The 23,216-nt window shown below is 41.8% G+C and overlaps 1 protein-coding gene across 1 annotated transcript in view; it reads left to right on the forward strand.

The window, feature by feature from the left end:
- Positions 1-23,216, forward strand: part of LOC136858384 (venom protease) — a 342,725-nt gene that overhangs the window by 110,200 nt on the left and 209,309 nt on the right. The window contains exon 2 of the mRNA XM_068225542.1: positions 14,253-14,323. Within this exon, the coding sequence (XP_068081643.1) occupies positions 14,257-14,323 (67 nt within the window). The 5' untranslated portion in view covers positions 14,253-14,256. The remainder of the gene's footprint in view (positions 1-14,252; positions 14,324-23,216) is intronic.

Here is a 23,216-nt window from a genome sequence, read left to right on the forward strand (position 1 = left end):
TACTTATGAGACGCTTTAAGGGTGCTTGCGCAAGATGGTTAGAGGCTAACGTGTCGTGATAGTTCGATTCATTAAATTTAGGGCTTAAATGCAAAATGTTAAATATATCGAAAACGGTGCACCGTAGAGCAAAACGGACAAAATTTTTCTGCCTAATACCTAGGTTCGCAGTATGAGGAACAAGAAAATCATAGTCTAATGATGGGATCAACGGTTCGGTTCCTACTTAGGCCCTTTGGCATTTGCTCTGTTTTAGCTTGTATTGAAGCGAGTCTTCGTAACATGATCAGGTCTAGCTATGGTAGAGAGTATAACGTACCGTGCAGGTTCGATTCATTAAATTTGGAGGCTTAAATGCAAAATGTTAAATATCTCGAAAACGATGCATCGTAGAGCAAAACGGACAAAATTTTTCCGTCTAATACGTAGGTTCGTAGTATCAGGAACAAGAAAAAACATAGTCTAATGATGAGATCAACGGTTCGATTCCTACTTAAGCCCTTTGCCATTCGCAGCTATCTATTTCTACAAGATGGTGGCTGCTCTTATGAGAAACAAGATGCCTTGAGACGTCCTAGGGATGCTTACGCAAGATGGCAGACACAAAATGGTGACTATACATAGCTCCTTATGAGACGGCCTAGGGGTGCTCGCACAAGATGGCGGCTACTCTTATGAAGAAAGCTAGCTTAGAGGCTACTGCGCAAGATAACAGCTGCTGTTATGCATGTGGTGGAGGGCAATTTGAAATTCTATGTGCTTAATCAACAGAGCACCCTGCTGCCCTCTTTAGCTGAAATGTGGTGGTGGATAATTTGAAAAATTCTTTTGACTGCTATCATCTTTAAACAAAGGCGACTATACATAGGCTGTTAAGGCCTTATCATTCTCCTCCTCCTCCTCCTCCTCCTCCTCCTCCCCCTCCTCCTCCTCCTTCTCTACCTCCTCCTCCGCCTCTTATGTCAAGGCATAGCTTTATATCGAACAAGTTTAAACCTGCATCGCGAAGGCAAGCGTGTGCAGCGATAACATTATTGTGCATGTTTAGACTTTCGAAACATAAGAAGAGTAGAATCAAACGCTGTACTCGATACGACATGTGATCAGAACATTGACTGATGCGTTCAGAAAACAAAATAAGTGATCAAGACTAGAATCGAACAATGTACTCAATACATCATGTGTTTAGAATATGTCAGGGGATACGCTTGTTCTAAGAAGATCAGATTGAAACATAACAAGACTAGAATAGAACACTGTAATCGATGTTGTTAACTTCAACATGTGATCAGAACATTGATTGATGTGTTCAGAACACAAAATAAGTGATCATGACTAGAATCGAACACTGTACTCGATACAACATGTGATCAGAACATTGATCGATGTGTTCAGAACACGAAATAAGTGATCAAGACTAGAATCGAACACTGTACTCAATACAACATGTGTTTAGAACATGTTAGGGGGTACCCTTGTTCTAAGAAGATCAGAATGAAACATAACAAGACTAGAATCGAACACTGTAATCGATGTTGTTAACCTCAACATATGATCAGAACATTGTTTGATGTGTTCAGAGCAAAAGTACAATTTTGATGATTTGCGCAGCTAACTCGCTCGGTAAACGATATAGCCAAAGTATATCTTCAAATTATTTACCTTCCATCATTCGTCTTGTGTGTAAAAATCAGTCGAACAAGTTATCGCATAAACATGGCTGAAAAAAAATCGTGATAGGGTATGGAACCCAGGGGTTACATCTTATCAGAAGGGCAAAAAGGATGAAAGGACTCTTCCTCCTCCTTACCGCACATTCCTTGGCTAAAGGGCTAATGGGCTAAAGGGCTAATGGGCTAAAGGGCTAAAGGGCTAATGGGCTAAAGGGCTAAAGGGCTAAAGGTGCAACAACCTCATCGATCGCTATCAGCAAGAACGCTTGTACTTTGTTAAGTGTAGAAAATTAATCTTTATTGGTAAATGGTTTTATGTTCAGAACAAGGAATGGAACCTAGGGGTTACGTCTTACCTAATAAAATCCCCGAGGTGCGATGAGTTACGTTTTTCGAACTAGTGTTTGGAACACTGAACTTTTCAAGATGGCAAGAGTGAGGTTAGCAATGTTCTGTTGTTGGATTTTAAATTCCACGCTACAACATGCATAAGGTGGCAGCCCTTGAGGTTTACTCCCGTAAAGATGGCAAGAGTGAGGTTAGCAATGTTCCGTTGTTGGATTTTTAAAATTCCCCGCTATAACATGCAAAAGGTGGCAGCCTTGAGGTTGACCGCCGTAAAGATGGCAGCAGTGAGGTTAGCGACGCTCCATTGTCCTTCAAAGTGAGGTTAGGGTTCGTCAAGAAGACAGCTGTCAAAAAAGCACGTGGCTATGTTTACCAAACAAGAGCACGTGATCGTGACGTCACGGTCACGTAATCAATCCTTAGCTCGACGTCGCTAAGAGCAGCATTAGGATTAGCTATTCTTAAAAGTCTTGGGAACAGAGCAGCAGTATGAATTGCTATGTTTTAAAGCGTGTACACATTACCTATCGACTTTGCATGTATCGACTCTCGTACTAAACTTCTGCAGGTAGATTGTGCTGCTATCTTAGCATAACTTATACGCATGAACTTAAAGTACAGAGAATAGCTATGTCTCAAAGCGTGTACACATTACTTATTGATTTTGCATGCAACAAATATCGTACTAAACTTCTTCCTCTAGATTGTACTGCTATCTTAGCATAACTTATACACATGAACTTAAAAGTAGAAAGAATAGCCATGTTTCAAAGCGTGTACACATTACTTATTGATTTTGCGTGCATCAAATATCGTACTAAACTCCTTCCGCTAGATTGTGCTGCTATCTTAACACAACCTATACGCATGACCTTAAAGTAAAAAGGTGTGTACACATCACCTATCGATTTTGCATGCATCGAATCTCGTACTGAACTTCGTCCGCTAGATTGTGCTGGTATCTTAGCATAACTTATACACATGAACTTAAAAGTACAAAGAATAGCCATGTTTCAAAGCGTGTACACATCAACTATCGAATTTGCATGTATTGACTCTCATACTAAACTCCTTCCGCTAGATCGTGCTGCTATCTTAGCATAACAAATACGCATGACCTTAAAGTAAAAAGAATAGCCATGTTTCAAAGTGTGTACACATTACCTATCGACTTTGCATGCAACAAATATTGTACTAAACTTCTTCCGCTAGGTTGTGCTGCTATCTTAGCATAACCTGTACGCATGAACTTAAAGTACAAAGAATAGCCATGTTTCAAAGCGTGTACACATTACTTATTGATTTTGCATGCATCAAATCTCGTACTAAATTTATTCCGCTAGATTGTGCTGCTATCTTAGCATAACCTATACCAATGAACTTAAAGTACAATGATTAGTCATGTTTCAAAGCGTGTACACATCAACTATCGAATTTGCATGTATTGACTCTCGTACTAAACTCCTTCCGCTAGATCGTGCTGCTATCTTAGCATAACCAATACGCATGACCTTAAAGTAAAAAGAATAGCCATGTTTCAAAGTGTGTACACATTACCTATCGATTTTACAAGCATCGACTCTCGTACTAAACTTCTTCCGCTAGATTGTGCTGGTATCTTAGCATAACCTATACGCATGGCCTTAAGGTACAAAGAATAGCCATGTTTCAAAGCGTGTACACATTACCTATCGATTTTGCATGCATTGACTCTCGTACTAAACTTCTTCCGCTAGATTGTGCTGGCATCTTAGCATAACTTATACACATGAACTTAAAAGTACAAAGAATAACCATGTTTCAAAGCATGTACACATTACCTATGGATTTTGCATGCATTGACTCTCGTACTAATCTCCTCCCGCTAGATTGTGCTGCTATCCTAGCATAACCTATACGCATGACCTTAAAGTAAAAAGTATAGCCATGTTTCAAAGTGTGTACACATCACCTATCGATTTGCATGCAACAAATATCGTACTAAACTTCTTCCGCTAGATTGTGCTGCTATCTTAGCATAACTAAGATGCATGAACTGAAAGTACGAAGAATAACCATGTTTTAAAGCGTGTACTCATTACTTATCGATTTTACATACATCGACTCTCGTACTAAACTTCTTGCGCTAGATTGTGCCGCTATCTTAGCATAACCTGTACGCATGAACTTAAAGTACAAAGAATAGCCTTGTTTCGAAGCGTTTACACATTACCTAATGATTTTGCACGAAACGACTATCATACTAAACTTTTCCCACTAGATTGTGCTAAAATCATGTAAGTGTGCTGCTATCTTAGCATAACCTATCGATTTTACATGCATCTACTATCGTACTAGACTTCTTCAGCTAGAGCATGTAGCAATCGCTTTTGTGTATCCCTAACCCATGTGCACGAACTTAAAGTATAAAGATGAGCTATGTTCTAAAGCGTGTACACATCACCTATCGATAATGTATGTATCGAATATCGTACTAAACTTCTCCTGCTAGAGCGTACGAGTATCGCTTGTGCGTGCACGAACTTAAAGCATAAAGAATAGCAATGTATTAAAATCTTGTAAACAAAGCAGCAGCATTACGTATAGTCAAGATTAAATGCGTGCACACATCATGTATCCATGACGCACACAGTACTAAACTTATTCCATTAGAATGTACAAAGTTCGCATGTGTTTGTGCTGCTATCTTAGCATAGCCTATGTGAATGAACTTAAAGCATAAAGAATAGTGATGTATAAAAATCTTGTGAACATAGCAGAGTGTTAACTACGTAGGTGTAGACATTGAACATTGCATGCTGAAGCAGCATACTACGTGACCGTGTCGTCACGATCACGTGCTCTTGTTTGGTAAACATAGCCACGTGCTTTTTTGACAGCTGTCTTCTTGACGAACCCTAACCTCACTTTGAAGGACAATGGAGCGTCGCTAACCTCACTGCTGCCATCTTTACGGCGGTAAACCTCAAGGCTGCCACCTTTTGCATGTTATAGCGGGGAATTTTAAAAATCCAACAACGGAACATTGCTAACCTCACTCTTGCCATCTTTACGGGAGTAAACCTCAAGGGCTGCCACCTTATGCATGTTGTAGCGTGGAATTTAAAATCCAACAACAGAACATTGCTAACCTCACTCTTGCCATCTTGAAAAGTTCAGTGTTCCAAACACTAGTTCGGAAAACGTAACTCATCGCACCTCGGGGATTTTATTAGGTAAGACGTAACCCCTAGGTTCCATTCCTTGTTCTGAACATAAAACCATTTACCAATAAAGATTAATTTTCTACACTTAACAAAGTACAAGCGTTCTTGCTGATAGCGATCGATGAGGTTGTTGCACCTTTAGCCCTTTAGCCCTTTAGCCCATTAGCCCTTTAGCCCTTTAGCCCATTAGCCCTTTAGCCCATTAGCCCTTTAGCCAAGGAATGTGCGGTAAGGAGGAGGAAGAGTCCTTTCATCCTTTTTGCCCTTCTGATAAGATGTAACCCCTGGGTTCCATACCCTATCACGATTTTTTTTTCAGCCATGTTTATGCGATAACTTGTTCGACTGATTTTTACACACAAGACGAATGATGGAAGGTAAATAATTTGAAGATATACTTTGGCTATATCGTTTACCGAGCGAGTTAGCTGCGCAAATCATCAAAATTGTACTTTTGCTCTGAACACATCAAACAATGTTCTGATCATATGTTGAGGTTAACAACATCGATTACAGTGTTCGATTCTAGTCTTGTTATGTTTCATTCTGATCTTCTTAGAACAAGGGTACCCCCTAACATGTTCTAAACACATGTTGTATTGAGTACAGTGTTCGATTCTAGTCTTGATCACTTATTTCGTGTTCTGAACACATCGATCAATGTTCTGATCACATGTTGTATCGAGTACAGTGTTCGATTCTAGTCATGATCACTTATTTTGTGTTCTGAACACATCAATCAATGTTCTGATCACATGTTGAAGTTAACAACATCGATTACAGTGTTCTATTCTAGTCTTGTTATGTTTCAATCTGATCTTCTTAGAACAAGCGTATCCCCTGACATATTCTAAACACATGATGTATTGAGTACATTGTTCGATTCTAGTCTTGATCACTTATTTTGTTTTCTGAACGCATCAATCAATGTTCTGATCACATGTCGTATCGAGTACAGCGTTTGATTCTACTCTTCTTATGTTTCGAAAGTCTAAACATGCACAATAATGTTATCGCTGCACACGCTTGCCTTCGCGATGCAGGTTTAAACTTGTTCGATATAAAGCTATGCCTTGACATAAGAGGCGGAGGAGGAGGTAGAGAAGGAGGAGGAGGAGGGGGAGGAGGAGGAGGAGGAGGAGGAGGAGAATGATAAGGCCTTAACAGCCTATGTATAGTCGCCTTTGTTTAAAGATGATAGCTGTCAAAAGAATTTTTCAAATTATCCACCACCACATTTCAGCTAAAGAGGGCAGCAGGGTGCTCTGTTGATTAAGCACATAGAATTTCAAATTGCCCTCCACCACATGCATAACAGCAGCTGTTATCTTGCGCAGTAGCCTCTAAGCTAGCTTTCTTCATAAGAGTAGCCGCCATCTTGTGCGAGCACCCCTAGGCCGTCTCATAAGGAGCTATGTATAGTCACCATTTTGTGTCTGCCATCTTGCGTAAGCATCCCTAGGACGTCTCAAGGCATCTTGTTTCTCATAAGAGCAGCCACCATCTTGTAGAAATAGATAGCTGCGAATGGCAAAGGGCTTAAGTAGGAATCGAACCGTTGATCTCATCATTAGACTATGTTTTTTCTTGTTCCTGATACTATGAACCTACGTATTAGGCGGAAAAATTTTGTCCGTTTTGCTCTACGATGCATCGTTTTCGAGATATTTAACATTTTGCATTTAAGCCTCCAAATTTAATGAATCGAACCTGCACGGTACGTTATACTCTCTACCATAGCTAGACCTGATCATGTTACGAAGACTCGCTTCAATACAAGCTAAAACAGAGCAAATGCCAAAGGGCCTAAGTAGGAACCGAACCGTTGACCCCATCATTAGACTATGATTTTCTTGTTCCTCATACTGCGAACCTAGGTATTAGGCAGAAAAATTTTGTCCGTTTTGCTCTACGGTGCACCGTTTTCGATATATTTAACATTTTGCATTTAAGCCCTAAATTTAATGAATCGAACTATCACGACACGTTAGCCTCTAAGCTAAGAGTAGCAACCATCTTGCGCAAGCACCCTTAAAGCGTCTCATAAGGAGTTGTGTATAGCCGCCATCTTGTGTCCACCATCTTGCGCAAGCATCCTTAGGGCGTCTCAAGCTATCTTGTGCAAGGACCCTTAAGCCGTCCCATAAGAGCAGCCGCTATCTTGCGCAAGCATCCCTAGGGCATCTCATAAGGAGCCATGTATAACTGCCATCTTGCGCAAGCATCCCAAGGGCGTCTCATAAGAACCTGTGTATAGCAGCCATCTTGCGTAAGCACCCTTAAGGAGTCATGTATAGCCGCCATCTTATGCAATTAGCGTCGAGAGAGGGCTGCTGTAGAATTTTTCTTTTTAAATTATCCACCACCACATTTCAGAGGTATCTAGCTAAAGATGGCAGCACTGCGGATGACAGGTGACGAATTTACATCTAAAGAGGGCAGCACGGTGCTCTCTGTATTAAAGATGGCGGATGACAGCTGCACATGGCTATGTTTACCAAACAAGAGCACGTGGAATTTGCCGCCATCACATTTCAAACTAAAGAGGGTAGCACTATGCTCTGTTGATTAAAGATGGCGGATGGTAGCTGTCGAAAAAGCACGTGAGTTTGTTTCCAAACAAGAGCACGTGGAATTTTTCAATTTGCCGCCACCACATTTCAAAGGTATCTAGCTAAAGATGGCAGCACAGTGCTCTCTTGATTAAAGATGGCGGATGATAGCTAACAGAACTTTTCAAATTGCCCGCTACTACGTGCTTAAGGTAGTAGCCACAAAGAGGGCAGCATGGTGTTCTGTGGATTAAAGATGGCGGATGACAGGTGATGAAATTGCCCGCATGATAGTAGCACAGTGCTCTGTTGATTAAAGATGGCGGATGACAGCTGTCAAAAAAGCACATGGCTTTGTTTCCAAACAAGAGCACGTGGAATTTACCACCACCACATTTCAAACTAAAGAGGGCAGCACTGTGCTCTATAGATTAAAGATGGCAGATGACAGCTGTCAAAAAAGCACGTGAGTTTGTTTTCAAACAAGAGCACGTGGAATTTGCCGTCACCGGGGCAGCACTGTTCTCTCTGGATTAAAGATGGCTGCTTGTCGAAAAGCATTTTTCAAATTATCCGCCACCACATTTCAAAGGTAAGTAGCTAAAGAGGGCAGCACTGTGCTCTATAGATTAAAGATGGCGGATGACAGCTATCAAAAAAGCACGTGGCTGTCAAAAAGCACGTGGATTTGTTTATCTCGAGCTAGTGAGGTTAAGTTGGTAGCACTAAGGTTTAGGCCCGTCAAGATGGCAGCACTGCCGATGACAGGTGACGAAAGAGGGCAGCACGGTGCTCTGTAGTTTAAAGATGACGGATGACAGCTGTCAAAAAAGCACGTGGCTGTCAAAAAGCACGTGGCTTTGTTTATCTCGCGCTAGTTAGGTTAAGTTGGTACTACTGCGGTTTAGGCCCGTCAAGATGGCAGTACTGAGGTTAGCGATGCGTTGTTGTCTGTCAAAAAGCACGTGGCTTTGTTTACAAATCTGTCGAAAAGCACGTGGCTGTCAAAAAGCACGTGGCTTTGTTTACCTCATGCTAGTGAGGTTAAGTTGGTACCACTAAGGTTAGGTCCGTCAAGATGGCAGTACTGAGGTTAGCGATGCGTTGTTGTCTGTCAAAAAGCACGTGGCTGTCAAAAAACACGTGGCTTTGTTTACCTCGCGCTAGTTAAGTTAAGTTGGCACTAGTGAGGTTTAGGCCCGTCAAGATGGCAGCAGTGAGGTTAGCGTTGCGTTGTTGTCGATGACAGCTGTCAAAAAGCACGTGGCTTTGTTTACAAATTCAAATCTCGCGCCAAAATTCAAATTTCCCGCCAAAATTCAAAAGTTCCCGCGGGCGGCGGAGGCGGAGGCGGCGGCGGAGGTGCCGCAGAACCCGCTTATTATACTACTGTCCATGTTTCACTTCCACACAACGGAACGCTCCGGACGAAGTCTTCAAAAACGTCTTTCTAATTTCTATACCAATGTTCGAAGTGAGCAAAATTCTTTTCTTAAGAAAGACCTTTCTTGCTTGTGCTAGTCTGCATTATATGTCCTCCTTACTTCTGCCATCATTAGTTATTCTGCTGCCCAAGTAGCAATATTCATATAGACTACCTCCTTTAAAACTTATCTCCTAATCTATTATTTCCTGCCTCATCTGACTTCGTTCGACTGCACTCCATTACTTTTGTTTTTGATTGATTGATTTATTTTCATTTTTGTACTCCTTCTCCAGCACTGCGTCCATACCACTGAACAGTTTCTCCAGATATTCTGCAGACTGTTATAAAATAACACCTGCTACCGTTGTCATTATTGTTATTATTATTATTATTATTATTATTATTATTATTATTATTATTATTATTATTTATTTATTTATTTATTTATTTATTTATTTATTTATTTATTTAATGTAATTTTAGGAGGTGGAAGAGAAGTTGATCATCCCCAGTGCCCGCATTCCTGTGTAATTGGTAATTACATATTTCATTCCTTCACGCGTAGACAACTGAAAATGTCGGCGAATTGTCGTTCTGATATGGTTATACCTGCGTTTCATTTTACATATTTTTAAATATTCTTAATAATATTACATATTCTTACATATTATGTGAATAATTGAACATTTTTGTACATTTCTGGGTATTATTTAATGCGCCAGCTCGTTTAATTTTCGGACTGTAGTAAAATCATTGGTGAATATCATCTCGTATAGAATATTTTTCAATTCATAAAGTTGGTTTTAAAGTCCCTTTAAAACTGGGATTTCTAACCCTCCGTCTGTGGGTACCTGAACTGCATACAAAACCACTAATCCTTTCTCAGAATCTGGGATGGCTAGGTGCCGTTTATTGGTCAGAATTTCTAATAAACTCCATGAAGTCTTGAAACGAAATCTAGGCTATTCAGGCTCTACCTGTCTGCAAGATCATTAGTGGTGAACAAGAAGAGTCCACGGAAGATACTTCACCCAGCTAGTTTTATCTTTCAAAATATGTACCGTCGCTTTTTGCGCTGTTGAACGGTCCTTCTCAGCCTACAAGAAAACCGGATCGGATCAGCGCAATAAAGAAGTTACCGTACTATTTGTATTACTTAATAGAGATTTAAAGACAGATTCTATACAAACTTTACACTTAGTAACATTCATTTGTTTCATTTTTAGGGCAGCAAATTAGCTACAACAATACATTGTGTAATAGACTCCGGCATTTACAGTGTATAATATTATTTTTAAATACTTGATGTATTTTGATTGTGCCTTTAATTTATTATTAATACTGCCAAAATGAGAAAGCAGTATACTATATAAATTATCTAAAGCAACAACGAAGACTTCGTCACAAAATATGCAGGTATTTTAAACAATTCTACTGTCTCATATCATAACCAGAAGTCATAATAGAAGGAATATACGAACATTTTTGTACATTTACTGCGGTAATATTATTACATATTTAATTACATATTTCACTGATATTTACTACATGTTCATGCACATATTTCGCACTTAGATATTACATAAAAATCCAAGTCCTAATCATCTGATCATTGCCTAGCGTCGTGATCTCATTGCGTAATCATTTCAGTGTTGCAGCCTTGATAAGTTCTCTCCATCCTGGACGCTCTCTAGCTTTCCTTAATATAATCTGAAGAGGTAGGCCAGTGATCTTCTGCGGTTGATCTTCTTTATTATTATTATTATTATTATTATTATTATTATTATTATTATTATTATTATTATTATTATTATTATTATTATTATTATTATTATTATTATTATTATTATTACTTCAACAAATACATCGCAAATAAGATAAATCCCAGTAGCAATGGTGACTTATAGTAGTGTAATATTAAAGTTAACATAATTACCCAACAACAACAACAACAACAACAACAACAACGAACAACAAGAGTACAACAACCAATTCCACGGAGAGAAAATATTACAAGAAATACTATTAGTTTAACATTCTAAATGCAGCATCATCATATACAAATTCACACACAACTTAAGTATTTCCAGTACTTAATACTACGACTTACAGTACTGGCCTATAGGATGAGCTTACTACTAGCTTAACATTATAAGTGATCATAAAGTAAAATTAAAAACATAATTATCCAATAACAACAACAACTAGAGTACAACAAGCAATTCTGTGGAGAGAAAATATTGCAAGAAATACTATTAGTTTAATATTCTAAATCTAGCAGAAAATCACAAATTCAGTGCCCATCGTTTACAGCGTTTACTTTTCACGTTACACTAACACTAATGATCTTCACACTCACACGAGAAAATATACGTTTCTTGATGCCTAGTTCGTCTATAATGTTCTTCTCTCCGTCCAGGGTATACGTAGGATTCTCCGCGAACATCACATCTCGATGGCATTGATTCGATTTCACGGTCCAGGTCCCACAGCCGTACAAAAAGACGGAGAACACTAGTGATTCAACCAAACACATCTTCGTAGCTTTTAATGTTGCCCGGTTCTGCTAAATCTTAGCGAGTCTGACCATTGTAGCTCGGCCTAGGACTATACGTATTTCTATCTATTTTTAACACTTTCCCGTGTCACTGATGACTGACCTCAAATATTTGAATTCCCTTACTACCTCCCGGTCGTTTAGGCATGCCGTAAGTTGGAGTTGGCCTTGCCGGTTAACTACCGTTAGTTTGGTCTTTTTATCTTTATCTCTAGACCACAATAAAGACTAATATTCTTCACTCTTGTAATCAGGTCACTTCCAGCGATGAGGGAAGTGTTATCTGTAAAGCGCATGTTGCTGATTTTCCTGCCGCCAATCGACATTCCACCAGCCCAGCGATCGAGAGCTCCGTTGATGGCATACGCAGCATGGATAATAAGTTATAATATACACTGACTGACAGAGCAAATGCAACACCAAGAAGGAGTGGTCAGAACTTTATGCCAATTGCAGGGTAGACTGACGTCACTGAGGTATGCTCATGATGTGAAATGCGCCGCTGTGCTGCGCACGTAGCGAACGATAAATGGAACACGGCGTTGGCGAATGGCCCACTTCGTACCGTGATTTCTCAGCCGACAGTCATTGTAGAACGTGTTGTCGTGTGCCACAGGACACGTGTATAGCTAAGAATGCCAGGCCGCCGTCAACGGAGGCATTTCCAGCAGACAGACGACTTTACGAGGGGTATGGTGATCGGGCTGAGAAGGGCAGGTTGGTCGCTTCGTCAAATCGCAGCCGATACCCATAGGGATGTGTCCACGGTGCAGCGCCTGTGGCGAAGATGGTTGGCGCAGGGACATGTGGCACGTGCGAGGGGTCCAGGCGCAGCCCGAGTGACGTCAGCACGCGAGGATCGGCGCATCCGCCGCCAAGCGGTGGCAGCCCCGCACGCCACGTCAACCGCCATTCTTCAGCATGTGCAAGACACCCTGGCTGTTCCGTTCCAATATCGACCAGAACAATTTCCCGTCGATTGGTTGAAGGAGGCCTGCACTCCCGGAGTCCGCTCAGAAGACTACCATTGACTCCACAGCATAGACGTGCACGCCTGGCATGGTGCCGGGCTGCCGGGCTAGAGCGACTTGGATGAGGGAATGGCGGAACGTCGTGTTCTCCGATGAGTCACGCTTCTGTTCTGTCAGTGATAGTCACCGCAGACGAGTGTGGCGTCGGCGTGGAGAAAGGTCAAATCCGGCAGTAACTGTGGAGCGCCCTACCGCTAGACAACGCGGCATCATGGTTTCGGGCGCTATTGCGTATGATTCCACGTCACCTCTAGTGCGTATTCAAGGCACGTTAAATGCCCACCGCTACGTGCAGCATGTGCTGCGGCCGGTGGCACTCCCGTACCTTCAGGGGCTGCCCAATGCTCTGTTTCAGCAGGATAATGCCCACCCACACACTGCTCGCATCTCCCAACAGGCTCTACGAGGTGTACAGATGCTTCCGTGGCCAGCGTACTCTCCGGATCTCTCACCAATCGAACACGTGTGGGATCTCATTGGACGCCGTTTGCAAACTCTGCCCCAGCCTCGTACGGACGACCAACTGTGGCAAATGGTTGACAGAGAATGGAGAACCATCCCTCAGGACACCATCCGCACTCTTATTGACTCTGTACCTCGACGTGTTTTTGCGTGCATCGCCGCTCGCGGTGGTCCTACATCCTACTGAGTCGATGCCGTGCGCATTGTGTAACCTGCATATCGGTTTGAAATAAACATCAATTATTCGTCCGTGCCGTCTCTGTTTTTTCCCCAACTTTCATCCCTTTTGAACCACTCCTTCTTGGTGTTGCATTTGCTCTGTCAGTCAGTGTACAACCTTAACTTACTCCAGTTGTGACATTGAAAACGTCTGAGAAATCAATGTCCACCTTTATGGTTGCAGCATGGTTGTTACAGAGACCTTTCAATAACGATATTAAATGAGATAAAATCCCAAATTCCTCGAGCACCTGCCACAACTTGTCCTACATAACACATTCAAAGGTCTTTTTACTGTCAAGAAAACAAATAAAGGGACACAAAACTAGCGAGATAACTCAATTATCTGCCTTATGTTCAGGATTGACTGTCGTTTTCTTTCACCTGCGACAAAAGCTGATTATACCGTGGATATCTCAGGTTGCAGGAATGGTTTTAGGCGATGATGTATTGTGTAGACCAGGACTTTGCTCTACTTTGTTAAACATGATTGAGATTTTCAGTAATCATGAAGTTGAATGAAGGAGCAAAATTCTCCTCACACGTTTTAGGTGTAGGTACATATTTTTCATTAAATAAAGTATTTATTTGAACAAAAACTGGATTATTTCATCAATAAACATTACCGGGAAACAGTTCTTTTAGTATGAGAATTTCGGACGCTTCCTACTAATTTTGTATTTGATGAAAGTGGGTAAGTTTACGATGTTACAATTCAGTTTTAAACACTATTTCCGCTCAGGATTATGTCAGACTTGCTATTTTGTTCTTGTTTCAGAACAATGAATACACAATCGACTTTTGTGACACTTCTATTGCTGAGCGCTGTGAGCCTCTGCCTAGGACAAGGTAAGTTACCTAGTGATTGTTCGTCACTTCGTTATTGTTTGAATTCTGGTAAAGGCATAACTAGTTGCCTTCGAACCATGAGTTTAATTGTCAGTGGGAAATAATTATTTCCTATCGTCCTCGAGGTAGGGTGGATATGGTTCTTCATTCAGAGTAAAGTTGAACGAAACGATTCAACTGCTAGATAATATCTTAGTGAAGATTTCGACCACGCAACAAATCCAAAGCTTAAACTTGCAACAAAGACAAAGTCAAGACATCTGACGAAATTGGAAAATAATGGTATTGAAGTTACTGGGGGTGAAACCTTCCGCTGCTATGACGAAGTACTTACAGTACACAGCTGCAACGTCAAATGCTTACACAAATTGAGCGTAAATTAAGATGTTTCTGATCCGAGAGTGTGTGAATAAGAGAGTGCATGACATTGTAATTGATAAGAAATGGGTAGCAGTTTCTATTTGTTAAACTTGAGATTTTCAGTAATCATATACGGTAATGTATATTACATTCCATCTAACGTGTGATTACCGTTCTTCAGTTAAATGCTATGAAAATATTCCATATAATCGTTATTTACGTTCCTATGTAGAGTTTTGTGCCTTTGCTGGCGGGACCTACCGTCTTACTAATAAACGATGTATAACTTTTATACAAGGTTTATACACCGTTTACGCGAAATTCGTTACTAATAAACCGTGTATAAGCCTCCTGTGTATACATCTGTTATAGTTATTCACTGAATTGCTTATACAGTCCAGGACCCTTGTATAAGCGTTGTATAGCAGCGTGTAGCGGAAAAAAAGAAACGAGTGAGCAGTTTATTTTCGTGGTATTTATTGTCGACAGTAATATAATCGTTGTAAAATATCTGACTTATCCATTTAACATTGAACACACGTTGAAAGAATGACGATAACGTTGATCTTCACGATATTTTAAACATAGAAGACATACGGTACACCATTCAGAGGTTATGGAAGCTAGATATCTTCGTAAAGTAAAACACATTAAAGAGACGGAATGACAATAAATAACTATAAAAGAAATGATGGTTGGGTGTATTTTTGTGTAAAAATGTGTTACAGCTTAATAGACCTTTGATATTGCGAATTTATTATACACTATCTGCCCCTACAAAGATCTTTCTTAATTGAGTACCGTACCTACCGTACCGTATACAAGGGGGCATATTCCTCGAGATAAAACGTGGCATAACTTGAAAACCATACGTAATATGATTTCCATACTTTGTAGTTGAATACGTAGAAATGTGATGTATAAATGCCTAATAGAAACTTTTTTTATCTAACCTTTCGTTTAGCTACAAAACAGGTTTTCCTTTCTCCTGAAAAGTAAGGATTTTGGAATGTGTACCCTTTTCAACTCGCCGATTTAATTACAATTGCTTACGTTTTCCGTACTACCTCAGTTAGGAGCTTTTGATATTTTCTTAAGCTTTTCCATTTCTTTTTTTGCGTCCATTACACAAGCAAGCTGAAGAAATGTTGATATCAATATAAGTCAATTTCCAGCTGTCTCACGGAATGACAATGAATAACTATAAAAGAAATGATGGTTGGGCGTATGTTTGTGTAATAAGGTGTTACTGCTCAATAGACTTTAAACACTGCCTGCTCGATCTGCATCCGATGGCTGCTTATACTGCCTGCTCATTCCATGTTCAAACCACTGCCTGCTCGATCTGCATCCGATGGCTCCTTATACTGCCTGCTCATTACAACATTTTAACATGGCACTAAATGAAACACTCCGTTTACAAATACCCACAGCAGGTGGCAGCACCAACCGGCTCCAGACCTGTCGGAATTAAATAGCGGGAAATAGGGTAGTACTGTACTTGTTTTCAGTGAAAATGGTGTACTGCTGCGTGCCTTTCTGCAAATCAAAGAAAGGGAAACCAGAATGCCGTGGTATTTCATAAATACCTTCAAGTACGGAATTGCGTCGAAAGTGGTTAAGTATTATATCCAGGGAAGGAAACAGCAAAGGACGTAAATGGCCAGTATCCAGTATTCGGGAGATAGTAGGTTCGAACCAAACTGAAAATGGTTTTCCGTGGTTTCCCATTTTCACACCAGGCAAATGCTGGGGCTGTACCTTAATTAAGGCCACGGCCGCTTCCTTCCCACTCCTAGCCCTCTCTTGTCCCATCGTCGCCATAAGACCTATCTGTGTCAGTGCGACGTAAAGCAACTAGCATTAAAAAAAAAAAAAAAAAAATCTGGGGACAATTGCACTGTTAATATGAAGGTACAAAACAGAATAATATGCTGTCATATATTCCATTATACAAGTCCTTTGTTAGTAGTATAAAATACCGGGCGAGTTGGCCGTGCGCGTAGTGGCGCGCGGCTGTGAGCTTGCATCCGGGAGATAGTAGGTTCGAATCCCACTATCGGCAGCTGTGAAGATGGTTTTCCGTGGTTTCCCATTTTCACACCAGGCAAATGCTGGGGCTGTACCTTAATTAAGGCCACGGCCGGTTCCTTCCAAATCCTAGGCCTTTCCTGTCCCATCGTCGCCATAAGACCTATCCGTGTCAGTGCGACGTAAAGCAACTAGCAAAAAAAAAAAAAAAAAAAAAATCTGGGGACAATTGCACTGTTAATATGAAGGTACAAAACAGAATAATATGCTGTCATATATTCCATTACAAGTCCTTTGTTAGTAGTATAAAATACCGGGCGAGCTGGCCGTGCGCGTAGTGGCGCGCGGCTGTGAGCTTGCATCCGGGAGATAGTAGGTTCGAATCCCACTGTCGGCAGCCGTGAAGATGGTTTTCCGTGGTTTCCCATTTTCACACCAGGCAAATGCTGGGGCTGTACTTTAATTAAGGCCACGGCCGGTTCCTTCCAAATCCTAGGCCTTTCCTATCCCATCGTCGCCATAAGACCTATCTGTGTCGGTGCGACGTAAAGCCCCTAGCAAAAAGAAACCAGTGTTGCTCCCTGAGTATGTACTTGATTTACTAGAAGATATTCGTGAGCCCCCTGAGTCAGTGTGTGTCACTTTGGAAACTGCATCCCAGGCATTGGTGTGTGGTTATTTAGTGCGGATAATCGAAGAAAAACAGAATGCAGTACGTGCTTGAATAACGTTTCCACCTCAGTTAACGCTTCCCCATTGATGAACTTAATCAGACAGTCGGATAGAGGAGGCCTGCGCTATCCTCAGCAAAGATTTATTGGCCTAATTATAGGGCTACAGAAATTTGTTGAGGCGGCTCTACCGTACTGCAAGAAATCTGCAAGTCTGCTCCAGACTATAAAAACTATGTTCTACCTTCTTTGTGCCAGTGTAACATTTTAAAGTGTTTTAGTAACAATAAGCACCAGGAACTTGTGTCGGAAGCTGTGGTTGCCAAATTCGTGAAACCTCTACTTAGTAATGTAGGGAAGTACCATACAGAAAAAGTTTCAAGGTTTTCTTGTTCGTCAAAACCTCTTTCTCGAAAAGTGTTAAAGCTATAACTCTCTAGAGCAGCACTTTATACGGAAAATTCTTTAATTTGTCTGTTACTGTTGTACGCTTGTATGCTTATCTAGTTGTATTCACGCGATAATTGGATACGGTTGGTGCTACCATCTGGCGGCAGATCGATTGTAAGTCGTGTTACACATTTGAACATGGAATGAGCAGGCAGTGGTTCAAACGTGTAACACGACTTACAATCGATCTGCCGCCAGATGGTAGCACCAACCGTATCCAATTATCGCGTGAATACAACTAGATAAGCATACAAGCGTACAACAGTAACAGAAAAATTAAAGAATTTTCCGTATAAAGTGCTGCTCTAGAGAGTTATAGCTTAAGACTTTTCGAGAAAGAGGTTTTGACGAACAAGAAAACCTTGAAACTTTTTCTGTATGGTACTTCCCTACATTACTAAGTAGAGGTTTCACGAATTTGGCAACCACAGCTTCCGACACAAGTTCCTGGTGCTTATTGTTACTAAAATACTTTAAAATGTTACACTGGCACAAAGAAGGTAGAACATAGTTTTTATAGTCTGGAGCAGACTTGCAGATTTCTTGCAGAACGGTAGAGCCGCCTCAACAAATTTCTGTAGCCCTATAATTAGGCCAATAAATCTTTGCTGAGGATAGCGCAGGCCTCCTCTATCCGACTGTCTGATTAAGTTCATCAATGGGGAAGCGTTAACTGAGGTGGAAACGTTATTCAAGCACGTACTGCATTCTGTTTTTTCTTCGATTATCCGCACTAAATAACCACACACCAATGCCTGGGATGCAGTTTCCAAAATGACACACACTGACTCAGGAGGCTCACGAATATCTTCTAGTAAATCAAGTACATACTCAGGGAGCAACACTGGTTTCTTTTTGCTAGGGGCTTTACGTCGCACCGACACAGATAGGTCTTATGGCGACGATGGGATAGGAAAGGCCTAGGATTTGGAAGGAACCGGCCGTGGCCTTAATTAAAGTACAGCCCCAGCATTTGCCTGGTGTGAAAATGGGAAACCACGGAAAACCATCTTCACGGCTGCCGACAGTGGGATTCGAACCTACTATCTCCCGGATGCAAGCTCACAGCCGCGCGCCACTACGCGCACGGCCAGCTCGCCCGGTATTTTATACTGCTAACAAAGGACTTGTAATGGAATATATGACAGCATATTATTCTGTTTTGTACCTTCATATTAACAGTGCAATTGTCCCCAGATTTTTTTTTTTTTTTTTTTTTTGCTAGTTGCTTTACGTCGCACTGACACGGATAGGTCTTATGGCGACGATGGGACAGGAAAGGCCTAGGATTTGGAAGGAACCGGCCGTGGCCTTAATTAAGGTACAGCCCCAGCATTTGCCTGGTGTGAAAATGGGAAACCACGGAAAACCATCTTCACAGCTGCCGATAGTGGGATTCGAACCTACTATCTCCCGGATGCAAGCTCACAGCCGCGCGCCACTACGCGCACGGCCAACTCGCCCGGTATTTTATACTACTAACAAAGGACTTGTATAATGGAATATATGACAGCATATTATTCTGTTTTGTACCTTCATATTAACAGTGCAATTGTCCCCAGATTTTTTTTTTTTTTTTGCTAGTTGCTTTACGTCGCACTGACACGGATAGGTCTTATGGCGACGATGGGATAGGAAAGGCCTAGGATTTGGAAGGAACCGGCCGTGGCCTTAATTAAGGTACAGCCCCAGCATTTGCCTGGTGTGAAAATGGGAAACCACGGAAAACCATCTTCACGGCTGCCGATAGTGGGATTCGAACCTACTATCTCCCGGATGCAAGCTCACAGCCGCGCGCCACTACGCGCACGGCCAACTCGCCCGGTATTTTATACTACTAACAAAGGACTTGTATAATGGAATATATGACAGCATATTATTCTGTTTTGTACCTTCATATTAACAGTGCAATTGTCCCCAGATTTTTTTTTTTTATGCTAGTTGCTTTACGTCGCACTGACACAGATAGGTCTTATGGCGACGATGGGACAAGAGAGGGCTAGGAGTGGGAAGGAAGCGGCCGTGGCCTTAATTAAGGTACAGCCCCAGCATTTGCCTGGTGTGAAAATGGGAAACCACGGAAAACCATTTTCAGTTTGGTTCGAACCTACTATCTCCCGAATACTGGATACTGGCCATTTACGTCCTTTGCTGTTTCCTTCCCTGGATATAATACTTAACCACTTTCGACGCAATTCCGTACTTGAAGGTATTTATGAAATACCACGGCATTCTGGTTTCCCTTTCTTTGATTTGCAGAAAGGCACGCAGCAGTACACCATTTTCACTGAAAACAAGTACAGTACTACCCTATTTCCCGCTATTTAATTCCGACAGGTCTGGAGCCGGTTGGTGCTGCCACCTGCTGTGGGTATTTGTAAACGGAGTGTTTCATTTAGTGCCATGTTAAAATGTTGTAATGAGCAGGCAGTATAAGGAGCCATCGGATGCAGATCGAGCAGGCAGTGCTTTAAATTGCGAGTTTATTATACATTATCTGCCTCTACAAAGATCTTAGATCTTTCTCAAATTTGAGTATAAAAAGGGACATATTCCTTGAAATAAAAAATGGTATAACTTGAAAACCGTACGTAATATGATTTCCATACTTTGTAGTTGAATACGTAGAAATATGATGTATAAATGCCTAATAGAAACTTTTTTGATCTAACCTTTCGTTTAGCTACACAACAGGTTTTCCTTTCTCCTGAAAAGTAAGGATTTTGGAATGTGTACCCTTTTCAACTCGCCGATTCAATTACAATTGCTTACGTTTTCCGTACTATCCCAGTTAGAAGCTATTGATCTTTTCTTAAGCCATTCCATTTCTTTTTTTGGCGTTCATTACACAAGCAAGCTGAAGAAATGTTATAGCCTGAGCGGAGGCGCGTGTATAGAGAAGCACTGGGCGCAGCCCGCGAGTCAGCGAAGGCAAAAGCGACAGGCCCTTGAAGAGGTAACCTGCCAGTGCTTTATTATAATAATTACGGAAATTACATATATGTTCACAAAACAGTTTACGGCCTGAAGACCAAAAGTAACATTACAAAGGATATAGTTACAGAACACAAAAAGAACACTAGAAAACAGTATAACATTATCTGATTGACGGTCTGGTCGTCCTGATGTAGGACGCTCGTTGCTGCGGTGATGGTAGCCGTATTAGTCCTGGGCGCGGATCGTTCCTCATGGCTTGTAGACCGGTGAGGGAACGGTGGAGAGGCCCTGCCGGAGACGGGGACGGGCTCCTTTGGTCTCGGCGGGCGGTTCTCCTCCTGCCCTGGATCACGTTGTTGCTGTGTTGGCCTTCGCCCCCCGAGTTCCGCGGCCCCGTCCTCTTCCTCTTCCGCGAGAGACCTGGGGCTGGCGAGGCGTCGCTTGAAATGTGAATCCCTCCGGGACCCATGCCAGGGTCTCGGAGGTGGCTTGATCCAATTGGATAGCGTGTGACCAACCCTTGCTGACGGCCACATATAGTAGGTTGGCCCGCGTAGCAAAATATGTCTTCTGAGCTGGATCGAGCCCTTCCCATGCCGAGAGTCCCCACAATACCGAGTCTATATCGTGGCGGTCGCGGCCTGTCGGGATTAAGAGTAGCTGTTGTTGTAGGTATTGAGCCAACTGGAGCACTCGCTGAGCATCTGGATTGGTCCATCCTGATGTTAACTCCTGAGGTCGCAGAGTTCTCCAGGGTGATGGTTGCTGTGCTGGTGGTCGCAGCTGTGGATTGTCGAGCGGTGGATGTTGATCTTGTTGCTGGTGTCCAGGTTCCATGACTGTCAAATTGGGATCGTCGTCGTATGTTTCCAGGTTTTGCAGTCTTTCGTTGAATGTTGCTTGCTGGACTGTTAGATCCTTGAGGAGTTTTTTTTTTTTTTTTTTTTTTTTTTTTTGCTAGTTGCTTTACGTCGCACCGACACAGATAGGTCTTATGGCGACGATGGGACGGGTAAGGGCTAGGAGTGGGAAGGAAGCGGCCGTGGCCTTAATTAAGGTACAGCCCCAGCATTTGCCTGGTGTGAAAATGGGAAACCACGGAAAACCATTTTCAGGGCTGCCGACAGTGGGGTTCGAACCTACTATCTCCCGAATACTGGATACTGGCCGCACTTAAGCGACTGCAGCTATCGAGCTCGGTCCTTGAGGAGTGAATGGATCTCAGTGATGGCACGTGCAAGCGAGAGATCAGACGTGCCTGTTGCCATGCGGAGTGTGTGGCTATCCTCTTCTTCGTCCTGTCTATCCTTGGAAGAGTCGCGACTGCGGGTCGCTTTCCTTGGGGTTGCGCCGGAGGTTGAGCGAGTTTCTGCGAATGCGTCTGTGATTGAAGTTTGCTTCGGCATTCCTTGTACTCCAGCGGGACACGTCGTTTAGTTGCTTCTACCTTCCCTGACTCATGAATGTTGATATCAGTATAAGCGAATTTCCAGCTGTCTCACTTATAGTGTTGCCACTGCTTTTTCGATATGCCGTGCTTCTGTGCGACTTTCCGGAAAATTTTGCTCGTAGATAACCAGCAGAAGCGATCATAAAGGCGGTGAACGTGCGAAATACGTCAGTGAACTGCAGGAAGAGATTCCTACTCCTTGGAACGAGTGTATACGTGCTGTGTAGTAATACAATGCGTATACCTCGTTTATTAGTAAGAAAAATGTAAAACGCTTATACAGGGTTTATTCACTGTATAACTAAACAAGAGTTAAACAACGGTATAAGGACTTTTTATTAGTAAGACCCCTAGTGTTTACAGTGCACTATGTCTTCTGGTATGGGCTAGAGTAATTTTGTTACTTTCATTGATCTGTATCAGCTTTATCCTTGGCTTTGACAAAATGAAAGTGACTGAGGTATGAGTGATGCTAGTAATGCCATTCCTTCTGCAGCCAGTCCCTGCTATGAATGGTGTGAAAATATAGCTCATAGGGTCAGTTTGTGCATGCATTTCAGTGGGCTTGGCAGACTGATATGTAATAGCAACTTCTGGCTCGGTGAGGAAAGCAACGGGAAACTACCTCACTCCTCATTTCCGTAGTACGCCTCTTCAGTGATGCCTAGGCCATCTATGACAGCTGATGGCGGAACTGTTGAGGATCCAACCAGCCTTCGGGCTGAGGACTAAACATGTAGAGTTTTAAGGACACTTGCAAGGTTTCAGTAATTTCAGATATAACTCAAATTAGAATGAATGGAAATATTAAATGTTTAATATTACGATTCAGAATTAAAACTTAAATGCATTGAACTAAATAATGTATTAGCACTTCAGGGATTTTGCACAGTTCTGAATGTGTCAAATTTTCACTCATATGTTTATATTTTTATATCCCTAAAGTTAATGAACCTAATTAAAACGTGAAAATATTTAAAGATTACGAAGCGGA

The sequence above is a fragment of the Anabrus simplex genome, chromosome 1 (genome assembly GCF_040414725.1).
Source record: "Anabrus simplex isolate iqAnaSimp1 chromosome 1, ASM4041472v1, whole genome shotgun sequence".
Classification (NCBI taxonomy): Eukaryota; Metazoa; Arthropoda; class Insecta; order Orthoptera; family Tettigoniidae; genus Anabrus; species Anabrus simplex.